We start from the raw sequence: 12,524 nt of genomic DNA on the forward strand, positions 1-12,524 counted from the left end.
AGGCCTACAACAGCTGTTCGCTGTAGGCTACACAAAGGCCTATTACAAATCTATTTTGAACAGCTGTGTCATTATGCATAGATTTCAAGCCACCTAGATGTAAAGAGAACCTTCTATAGTCATGTCAAAAAGGCAAATACATTAAATAAAATGTCATGTCATCAGAGATTTTGTGTGCGCAGTGCGCACCAGAACATGTCTCTCACGCAAAACTACATGGCGGGACTGGTGTGCACAACAGAAACGTTATTCCAAGGACTCCGTATGAATTAGTCTGAAGTGTAAGAATGTAAATAAATTAGTTGTCAATCTTTGCCATGATACAGAAAAAGTAGCCTACACTGTTCTATCACTCCAAAGATGCATTGCTTTTCTATTGCACTATACACACCAAACAGCTGATTCCTTGAAGTTTGGTGCCACCTAACGTTCGTTTACAGTTAATTGAACTGGTTCAGAATTTTCGGAATTTGACCAAATCTGAAACAGTGCTTAGCTAATATTTTAGGCTATAATAATAAAATAAATACATTAAAATACACATAATGCTATAGGATACGAAAAAAAAGTCTAGGGCTTCATGAATTAAGGAGATGATATGACAAGTAGGCTAGGCCTAGGCTGATGGACACATTCCAGTTCATCATTCATTCATAATGAATTAATTATTATAACTTTTGCACTAAATAACGACAAAACATGAATCACAATAGGATATACTGAAGCCTACCCTACTTTGGTTTGGGGATGACCTATAACCAAATATTGGCAACAACTATAACAAGCCCTATTTGGGCTATAAAACACTAAACTCCAGTTTTACAGTTTCACATATAAAACACAATTTGCAGATCTCATAGACTTTTGCAAAATTCTAAACACATTTCCATGCATTAAGACATTGTGATGCACTTGTAATGCATAATGGTATCACAAGTGGTAAAAGGTAAACAGAAATAGAGCATGGATGTCATAAGTTAAACACAACTACTCAAAATTGATCACACTTGTTTCAAATAATGTGACACAACCAAGCTAGTTCAGAGTGTAAACAGGTAACAACAATGGACAGAACATTGTAGACTGCAATATACTTTTCATTTACAGTATGAAATGCCTGTCTTTCAGCAGTTTTTCACAATTGCTAAAACACATATTATGAAAGCTTCCACCCTTTTCTCAAAACTGTAAACACAACTCACATTCTCAATACTTTATGTTTACTGGAGTTAGAGTAAATGTTGAATCCACTGTGTTATTAAATCTTTTTACTTTGTTTTGTTTTGTTTTTAAGATGCAAAGTGCATTTCCTGTAGCCTATTGTAAACAATGAACATTTCTCCTGAGGTATCCTGAACACTGTTTTCCATTTTTTGATGCAGTGTCTAATGACTGCAGTGCTCAGCAGTATTTTCATTTTGACAGCTTGAGATGATCTGAAGACAGTGTTTGGTTTTGAGCACAGGTAACTCGTTATGAGGCGATTGTTCAGTTTTGGTTGACAAAGGTTTTGGGAATGTAGTCTGAGATTTGGGATTTGTATGTGTAGTTTTGAAAAAAAGTGTGTTTTAGCAATTGTGAAAAACTGTAAGAATTTGGGGTATTTAAGAATATTGAGGGCTAACAGTCTTCATCATCAAAGATGACTTACGTAAACTTTATTGGGAAATGTATAGCCAGATGACCAAGTTATAGGAGAACATGTCATTATGTCATTTTGATCGCAAATACTTTGAGACTATCGCTACTTTGGGGCACAAGAAAGGAAAACATGCACACACAAAGATGACAGTTTTCTACAGCTTCTACCCACATTTCCAAAGCTCTACATGTCTATTTTCAAAACGCTACACACAAATCCCACTACTGCTCATACAAAATGCAAAATGCCTCAAATCTCCAGCAAAATGAAACACAGCATTTATGGCATAAACACATCTCATTCGTCTCACATTGTACACACTTTTGTCATAACATGACATGTTGCATCACGGGCGTAGCTAGAAATTATAATTAAGGTATGTGAGATTTTACGTGGCCTCAACCCAGTAAAAGTGAGGGGCGCAGAGACATGACAGGTGGGGTACAAATGCCATGGAAATGTAAAACACTACTCTTAGGCTACTGTTGGCCTGTAGCCTATCAGTGTAGCCTAGAGTGACCTATAGTGCTCTCAAAATTAACGTGATCGTGTTTGTGTGTTCGCAGTTGGTTCAAATCATACCTCACAAACCGGACAGAATATCTCCCTGGGCCACTCCAAATCAAATCCACACACAGTCACCTGCGGTGTCCCCCAGGGGCCAGTCCTTGGCCCCCTCCTCTTCATCCTCTACCTCACCCCCCATGGGCAAATCATCAGCCGTCACAAAATTTCATTCCACTGCTATGCTGATGACACACAGCTCTATGTAAATGCCACAGCTGCAACCCCATCCTCACAGTCATCCCCATCAAAACTCACCAACTGTCTGGAGGAGATAAAGGTATGGATGGAGCACAACTTCCTCCAACTAAACAGCTCCAAAACTGAAGCCATACTAATTGGCACTCCTCACCAGACCAAATCATCATCCATACTCCAGCGCTTCAACATCCCCCTCTCATCAACAGTCACAGATCTTGGTGTAAAAATGGACTCCCAACTCACTTTTGAAGCCCATATAAATCACCTCTGCAAGACCTCATTCTACCACCTCCATAACATTTCCAAACTCCGCCCCATTCTCTCCCTCTCAGATGCTGAAAAGTTGGTTCATGTCTTTGTCTCCTCCAGACTGGACTACTGTAACACACTTCTCATTGGGATCCCTGGTAAGAGTCTGCAGCCAAAACTCTGCAGCTAGGATCCTGATGAGAGTGCGGAAACATGAGCACATTACCCCCATTCTCCACTCACTCCACTGGCTTCCCGTCTCCACCAGGATTGAGTACAAGGTTTCCCTCCTCACTCACCAATGCATCCATGGACATGTCCCTCCCCCCCACCGCAAAGAAATTATCAACCCACAAAACACCACACGCTTCCTCCGCTCAACTCACTCAAACCACCTCCACATACCCAGAACCAGACTCAGGACCATGGGAGATAGGGCTTTCTGTGCTGCTGCCCCACGTCTGTGGAATGCCCTCCCTGACACCTTGAGGACACCACAATCCACTGACTGTCTTAAAAAAGGTCTTAAGACATTTCTTTTTAGCAAAGCTTTTGGTCCCCTTTAGATGTTTTTTTAAAACCTTTTTTTTTCCTTTTTCCTTAAACTGCTCACCTTTTTGTGTGTGTGTGTTTTTAACCTGTAGCACTTTGAGATCTTCTGATGAAAAGTGCATTATAAATAAAATGTATTATTATTATTATTATTATTATTATTATTATTAATTTGTTGCGCAAACAGTCATTTCATCGTCTCCGATGGCGAGTCCATAATGCGCGCTGCTGCGATTGACGGGTATGTGAGGCTACAATGCAAGACGACGGGGCTTGGATTTTTGGATACAAACATGGAAACAATTTCATAATGGTTCTGTCAACTCTTTCAAAAGACAGTACGCCATTCAACTGCCGTGTTAGCATTGAGGACCTGATGGGTGTTTTCGCCCGTTAACAGTAGAAAACAAACGCTCAACCGTTGCAACATGTAAAGTGAGCTGTAAAAGTAAGGAGTAGGCCTAAGGAGTGCCTTAGGTAAGATATTCATGTTGGGGGTGATTAAAATCTTTAAATGTTTGGCTTGTTAGGATAAGCTATAGCCTAATGGTTAGATTGTGTTGACACCGCAGCGCAGCAGGTTAAAATGATAAGAACAGACGAAGTAGCCGTGAAATTCGAAAATATTTTAGGTGTGCCCGACCGACGATATGCCACTGTTTTGCATCATGTAGCCTACACGCTGTTGCTCAAAACCTAAAGCTCTTCTGTCTTTCATGGGCTTCTATGTACAGTAGGCCTATATTACCATCAAGTGAAAGTCATCTACAGAGAGAAGTTGAAATATACACAGTAAACATGTAAGCAATATTGAAATGCTGTTGTGAATACAGTATTTTACAGCCAAAAATATAAAAGAAAAAAAAAAGTAAAATACAACGTCCACTTGTGAACACTTGAAAAAGTGTGTAATTTTGCCAAAGAAAGCAATTACTGTATATTTGTGTGTGTGTGTGTGTGTGTGTGTGTGCTTTGATAGGGGGGAGGGCAGCTGGGTGTATATGTATTATAGCCTATAATTTACATCCTATACACAATTACTGAATGGTGTTCAGTAAAGTAATGTTTGTAAAAAAAACTGTAAAAACACGTGCGCTTATTGGCTCTGCAAAGACATAGTTTTGTGAACACTCACCACCGAGAGGCACGCCCCCAATTGGTGTACTGTAGGCGATGTTAAAAAGGCAAGCTAAGATTTCACTTCTCACACTAGGCTACAGTGCAAGTAGGAAAGTATTGCATTAGGTTGCTCACGCTGTCACAGATGTGTCAAGTAAAAGAGCGCAGATGAGGACCGGCGGCTTAGACATTTGCTTTGGACAGAACCAGAATGTGTAGAGTATTCAGTTAATAGAATACAGTTTAGGCAAGACTACGAATGTAACGAAGTTAGACCAAATAATTTCTGTAGGCTACTCCGTAATGACGAGGTGCACTGTGATGTGGCTCAGGATTGTTACATTTCTCACTGGATTGCTCATCGGTAAGTAGGCTAAATATCATAGACTGTATAAAAATCTAAATATTCAAAATATTCTGCTTGTACCACCACACCAATGTGACAGGAATTTTGGAAAATAAGGCGGGGATCACACTGGAGATAACGCAGTGGCAGCGGCAGTTCCGTTTCATGCGTAGTCTACGCGTCACTTTGACGCGCGGTCTTAAATTTCGGTCGACTCAAAGACGCGACGCATGCTGTAAAAATGACGCAATTCTCGTCACGCGCTCACCAGTGCCGCGTGCGCGGGACGCAGACGCGGGACCGTACCATAGGCTGTAGTCGTAACGCAATGCTCAGTCCATGACAGTTCAATGCTCAGCTTGATCCGCTGGCCAGTGTGATCCCTGCCTTCGTAGGGTACTTCCCCATGTAAAATTAAAGTTGCAGAAAAAAGTGTCAAAGCCTACCTAGGCTAGTCTCATAGGCGCAACTCATTGGCTCTGATTGAAGTATTCCCAGGGCCGGCGGAAGGCAATCCTGCGCCCTGGGCGAAATAGGACATGTCACTTTCGACTGCGTGCTACCTTTGCGGAAGCCCCTGGCTGCAGCGTGCAGGTCGGGCTGGTTTCAATGTGGGGGAGCAAACGTTGCTACAGCGCTACTGGACCGCATGGAAAATTAGAAACATTTTTTTTTGTACAATTGCGACCAGGCCTCACGGAAATGGTAGCCTAAAATTAGGCTTTTCACGTAACATATACATATTATTATTATTATTACAGGCTATTATACAGAAATCGGACTACCTATTTAATATGATGCCGTCTGTTAGGTGCATTTAACACTAGGAACGCACATTAGTGTCGCTGGGATACATTAGGAACGCACTAAGTGTCGCTGTCTCATATCACCCCGCATTAGCATCTTATTGCGGGGAAACGAGCTCATTGTTCCCCTGTTTCGGTGACATGGTGAGATTCAGATTTTAGGCTACCTTATTACATTGTTGTCCCTCTGCTACGTTCCACTAGCCTGATGAGCCAGACGTTCCACTGCTAGCAACCTGTCGATTCAGGCTGAAGATCAGCACCCATACGCGGGAGAAAAGTTTTTCAACCTGTGCACTTTTCTGTATTCTGCAGCACTATGCTTTGAACGTCTCATTCATGACTGTTATTTAACCGATCTCACTGAAAATGAATTGTTTACTGCTCCCGCATTTAAACCGTCTCTGACTATGCCATTATTTGACAATCAATGTGTGTTCAGTATTGTAGCCTATAGCTCGCTGCGCTGTGGCGTCCCTGGTAGTTTGGCCCTCAGGGCAATTGCCCAGAATGCCCATGCCTTCCGCCGGCCCTGAGCATTCCAAATGAATCAAACTGATTATGCTAATATTATGTCCTTTTATATGGTGACATTAAACTAACCGTTCCCACCCCTCTGTTTTAAGGATGCCTTGCCAACCAGTCCACTGTCCAGACATTTGTTGGAATGAATGTCCTTTTACCCTGTAGCTGTGGAGAGAACAGGGGGAGAATTGTTTGGGAGACAAAGAAAAAGACAGAGACACTTGTCTGTCATGAATTCACCGCAGACAAAGATAGCGCAGGTGATCCTCAATTCACAAACAGGACTCACCTCTTCAGAAGCGAGACAGGAAATTGCTCCTTACAGTTGTTTGGAGTTACTGTTGCAGACGAAGGACAGTATACATGCAGTACTTTTAACCCTTACCGGACGCATCAGACGATCAACCTTAAAGTTATGGGTGAGTAAATAAAAGTTGTTAAAGTATTTTTTATTCTGCCCATCATAATAAGACAATATTGCAAATGTAGTGTTTACATCAGTTAATATTCCCTTGATATTCCCGTTTAGGCATGCTGCATATTCTGATTCATGATGATTCATATGATTCTTCTTTTTTGTTTTTGTCACACTTGTATTATATAAAAATAATCAATGCTCAATCATTCTTTTAATGTAATATGAGGCTTTTTATGCAGTGTTTTTACTGTTTTGCCTCTATCCCTAAGGCAGACTTTGGATCTTAAACCTCCTTTAAATTAAATATGTCACTGTTAGTTTGGTTTATTTCCTATAAATGTAGGCCTACTATCTAAATAGCCTAGGCTACTGGGCAGTGAGAGGTGTCCCGAAAACAAATAAACCCACATTAACTAAATAAATAATTAATTAAATAATCCTCACTCGCTGTATTACTCTCTATTAGTCTACAATGCAGCAATTACCTCATTAGGCTATATATAAAAAATAATGATTATGCATTGATTATTTTTATAATACAAGTAAGTGCGACTAAAACAAAAAAAAGAAGAATCATATGAATCATCATGTTTTTTAGTTTTTCTTATTTCTTCCAAGGACAAGAAAAGTACCATAGTTGAAGAATTACCCATGTACCTCCGTCAGCACATTCATCATTGTTTCTATCTCACCTATGTTTTGCCTTCATTTTGCTCTGCTCTGATTTCTGTTAACCATGTCTCTCAACAGCAAATTATGCAGCTTCTTGTACTAATAAATCATCATCTGGAGAGCTGGTTTGTGAGGCAAGTGGTGGATACCCAAAGGGCAAGATCTATTGGCAGCGAGATAGTCAGCGTATCCCAAGTGTTCCATTCAGTAGCCACAGAGATGCTTCCTCCCTACTCTACAATTTGACAAGTAACCTGAAGGAGTCCAGGGGATATGCGGAGTGTGTTCTTGAGATACCTGGTCAGACCATCACAATAAACTGCTCTGAGATTACAAGTAAGTGTCACAACAGATATACAATTAGTTGGAAACAGATACTATTGATTCATAAGTTCAAAGCAGCTATCACTTACCAAATGAAAGGGTTATTTAAAGGGTGATTTCATCACAATAGTTAAAAGCTGGCCAGTAGGGGAGACCGGGGCTGGTTGTCTCACGGGTTGGTTGTCACATTGCTTATTCCAGGCACACTAGGTGATGCTGTGGTAAAATTTTGATATCAAACTGTTACCCGTTGATAGCTTACTCATTTGCACTAGACATTTTGCTGAGCAGACACACAGCATTGAGGTGAGGAGACAATTTTTAAATTTCATGGGTCAGAGTAAAGTTTCATGTTGGTGTTGTTTTTGTATTGAGAGCTTGTAGGATAGTAGTTCAAAAACAAAACACTCATTAAAAAGCCAAAGGTAGTAGCTTTATTTTGAGTCATATTTTAGCTATCAAGTTAAAGTCATGTGGCAGCTAGGTTAACATCTTTGTCAAGAGGTCAGTTGGGGATGGTTGTCACATAGCTCGTGGGGTTGGTTGTCACATGTGTTTGTTGTCACTGTGACACAGTTGTCACTGTGTTTGCAACTTTGTTTGCTACTTACATGATAATAAAGAGGTTTTAGCACTGAAAATGATTTCATTTTATTTCTCAACACAGTAGACAATTCAAGTAACTGATCACCTCCTTTAATCCCATTGTTTAAACATAAGGGGCATTGATGACAACTATCATAGGGGTGGTATTCATATTAAAACTTATTTGCAGTTTCTAGCTTAAAAAACTAAAAAGTTACACATCATTTTTTAAGATCCCATTTTATCACTGAAATCCTATTGAAACTCTATAGGGACAACCAACCCCATACCCTGTGACAACCAACCCCGTAATGGGGTTGATTGTCACATTGTATCAGAGTGTCTTTGATGGTTAATTGCTCCCTGTTACAATACATTCTAAAAGTAAAAATTATACACATTTAAAGCCAAGACCCCAAGCTTTCATTTCATGTAGGAATTACTGCTGAAAGAGTTTTTGAAGATGAGCAATTCATGCATGAGTAAAAATTGTGACTGACAACCAACCCCGGTCTCCCCTACAGTGTGACTAGTATTTCCTCCTCAATCTCAGGATGCACTTAATACCATGTAGGAAAACTATTTTATGTATGATGAAGATGCAAATGAAAAACAAAATCGGGTTATTAAAACACTTGAGCCTGGACATCCGGCTACCTTTATTCTTGAGTGGTGACTCAATTAGGTTTGGGCAGTGGCCTTCATGCACAAACATGCAGGTTAAATCAGCTCTCCTGATCATTAGCCTACATTGCTTAACGTCAAGGGAAAGTACCTAGAAATACTTGCTGGCAGGCTAGATTGAAAGGGACTGAACAAGGCCCCAAGCTACACTAACACCCACACAGTTCTGGCTGGGTCATTGTGTCGATACTGTTTACGTTTATGGCAGTGACAAGATTTGTTCAGTGGAAACTTTCTTCAGGAAGAATAAGGACTTTGACCCGATGAATGGCTTTCTGAAGTGAAATGGAATGTGACATGGCAATGGTGTAGCGTAGTTGTTCGAAAATAACAAAATAACATTTGCTAAATGAACCTTACATTTTTCAGTAGCCATAGTGTAGATTTGAACAAAATAGTTTGGTTCTTACCGGGGCTTTTACTGCCTGAAATATCCGATTTTGTTTACCACGCTCAGATTTTAGTGCTGGGCTGGTGGGTACTTATTCCCAACCTTTCTTACGGCACATCAACGGTTAGCCCAGTGTTTCTCAAACTTTTTTTCTGGGGACCCACTTTTTAAAAATGACAGACTATCGCGAGCCAACTCGTGACTGTGGTAGTTAACAAACTAGATCAGTGGTTCTCAAACTTTTTCTTTCATTCCCCACTTTGATCAAGGGGGCATTCTCGAGCCCCACCTGTCCCTCATCGCTCTAAGAAAGTGGTAGGTCAAGCTTAAAATTGTCAAATTTATTGAAATAATGACAAGTTCTAAATATATCCTCTTCAACAGAGTTAAAATCAGCTGGTGCTGCACATATAATAATAAATAAATACATAACACACATATTTCTGTTTTCCAGCAACATATTAGGAAGCATAGGCCATTTTACAGCACAATATATTCAATGAAATGCCAACATGCTGCATTAAATGGATCCATAATCCAGTCATACTGAGCACTGCTGGTTGGGAAATATTTTTGAAATAAACTTTGCAGGGATGTGATGTAGACCTACTGTTTAATACCTGGGATCACAAGAGTGCCTCCCAATCAGACGTTTCAGCGATTTCGCTCAGAAATCTCAAAGGCTGTCGCGATAGAGGTGCCTGTCCCATACTCAAGTTTTTTTGGTGAATGTAGTAATCTTATTTGCTAGGTGAGGTAGGTGCTTGTCTTTGCCTTGTAACTGGACATTTAACTCAAACGTCAGTTCGCGCCCCACCTGGCATGTCTCCGCGACCCAGTAGTGGGTCACGACCCACAGTTTGAGAAACGCTGGGTTAGCCTGAGAATTCTCGTCGCAATTCAAAATTCCACTGGAGCCACAAGCGGATTTGTAGGCTACACGCAGCCTTACAACACTGTTTAAAGCTCTTCGAGTCACGGTAAAATGTAATTTTTGGTACATAGCTAATTTAGATAAACTTATGGTGTGGGTGCTTGCGTTTCTTTAGGAATCCGCCGTCTTGGTTTGTATAGAAATTAATATTAAGTGACACATACACGTAAGAGGTTCATACGAGACGGTTGGTAATATGTGACGTTCCGATAATCATATTGACACTGATTTACCCTAATGATACTCTACCCTAATGAAAAGGTAGGCCCACTGTAATTTGTTTTTTTAACCTAACAAAATACAGCTACAGGCATTGAGGAGATAAGACAGTTTACTCTGAATATTCCTTCGTCACCATGCATTTATATGACAGATGCAGAAATATGCATCTGTGTGTCTTTGGCTGGCTGAGTACTGAAGTAATCACTGTTTTAATCCAATTTCTAACTAAAATATAGACCCTTTTTTATCTGTTCCCAGGGGCTTTCCGGTTGAAACATGCAAAACCAACGCTGATACTTTAAAATGAAAATTAATCAGGCTGTAGCGTTAAGCTCTATAAAATCTCAACTTTAAAACTTTTTTAAAATTATTATTATTGTTTGTCCCATAGTTACCATTAGTTCAATGTTTTTTTTTTCTGTGCCACCGGAAATGCAGTCGGAACCTGTTTATTTAGGCAGTTGAAAGGGTTTGTATTAACAGTTAGTAATTACTATGGACATTATGCACAGTCTGATCCTGAATGTGTTCTAACATTTAACATAATGTCTTTAATATTTGTTCAGTCAGCCCAAGCACGGGAGAACACAATGTGACCATTGGGGTACCAATCGGGGTCATCTTCATCCTGATAGCGGCACTTGCTGTATGTGTGCTGCATGTGTACTGTCGGAAAGTAAGTCTTGCTTATTATGTCATTAAAGTGTAAGTTCGGTGTAAAATGACCCATAGCCCTGTTGTATAAGCTCACCACATGCAGCCCATCGGAAAAAGAATGAGACATTTGGGACAACATAGGCCAAGTTATGGACAGGCAGCTTAAAGCAGACCCATGGGGCATCAAAACTGAAACTGAAAGTAACTCCCCACTGCCCCATGGGTCTGCTTTAAGCTGCCTGTCCATAGCTTGGCCCATGTTGTCCCAAATGGTCTCATTCTTTTCCCTATGGGCTGCATGTGATGAGCTTGAACAACAGGACTATGGGTCAATTTACACTGAACTTACACTTTAAGGCTTATGCACAATATTGGATTTCTGCCAATATTCGATATGCCGATATCTTCAGACTCATTTTGGCGGATACCAATAGTGTAGGCAAAAAATATGCAATTGACATTTGAAATTTTGACAATTGGCATATCACATTTTCACATAAAAATGTAGATCTCATCCTGCTTGAACAGATTTGTATTGTGCTTCCTCTGAAACCCAAACAGGGTTTGCCGAATAATATTGTGCATCCCTTATGGCTTCTACCTTTATGCATTATTACCCTATGAAATGACATGACAAGAGTCACAAGGATGTACAGATAACACCATTCCAAGGGCACTAATGCATGAGAAATGGGTAGGGGATTTAATTCATTTGGATGTTTTCCGTTCTTAGAAAGAATGGTGACTTTTTCAGGTGTTACCCCATCAGCAGTATATATAACAACAGTGGATGTCTTTATCCATCTAGTTTCCTGTCAGTACAGGTATTTGCTTTGCATTCCTGGTTTTTCGTTATCCCACTCAGTACATTTGTGGTCTGCCTTTGTTGCAATTAGCGCAATACAATGGAGGGTACTGGTGGTGCTGGGAGCGGAAACGGGAACGAGACGGATGGAACGGAAGAAAGTCCTCTCCAGGAAGTGGAGGGGAAGGATCCAGTGCAGACAGAGTTCACTAATGAGAGAGAGACATGACAACACCAAGCCGAAGAGAACTTAGACTCCTAGAACCTAGATCCTGGGTGGGGGGAAGAGACAGGAAGTGGTCTCCCCAGGACCTGGGTCCCCTGTTGGCACTAGCCCCACAGGACGTCGATGCTACCAGTGCACTACTGCTTCCCAACACTGGACTCTTTGATAGAGTTACCGTTTGTAAATATGCATCCTGATACATTTTGAGACATTATGAATTGCACTGGCATGCATTATTGGCTATTCTGTGTGAACTGACCATGACCAAGATACAGATAGTACCTCTAACCTAAGTAACTGAGTTGACTTTGCCTTTTGATTAAAGCTGTAATACACTTTTAAGTTACGATCTTAACTTTCAGTACTCCATTCTAACCATCTGTTGTGTGAAAAAGCCATCATAAGTTGTTGAGTGATTGTTGAGTGATCTGCTTGAAGTAGGCGTTTTTGTGTTTTCTTGTTTGTGTTTTGGCATAACCAAAGAAAGGTGCCGATGATGTGCAGCTGTTTTGCCAATACTGACACATTTTTAAGTATCAGGATAACCTAAGAACTGTGAATAATTTTATATGAGATTCTTTAATAAAACATTTTGTATTTTA

The 12,524-nt window shown here is 40.4% G+C and overlaps 1 protein-coding gene across 1 annotated transcript; it reads left to right on the plus strand.

Annotated features, from left to right (window-relative positions):
• Positions 1-4,439: 4,439 nt before the first annotated feature.
• On the plus strand, positions 4,440-12,524 carry si:dkey-192g7.3 (cell surface glycoprotein CD200 receptor 1-B). The gene is made up of 5 exons (XM_042079680.1): positions 4,440-4,691; positions 6,106-6,423; positions 7,173-7,430; positions 10,801-10,910; positions 11,788-12,524. Exons 1-5 carry the CDS (start codon positions 4,631-4,633, stop codon positions 11,923-11,925), a joined length of 885 nt encoding a protein of 294 aa, XP_041935614.1. The 5' UTR covers positions 4,440-4,630; the 3' UTR covers positions 11,926-12,524.

This window comes from Alosa sapidissima, chromosome 2 (genome assembly GCF_018492685.1).
Source record: "Alosa sapidissima isolate fAloSap1 chromosome 2, fAloSap1.pri, whole genome shotgun sequence".
Taxonomy (NCBI): Eukaryota; Metazoa; Chordata; class Actinopteri; order Clupeiformes; family Clupeidae; genus Alosa; species Alosa sapidissima.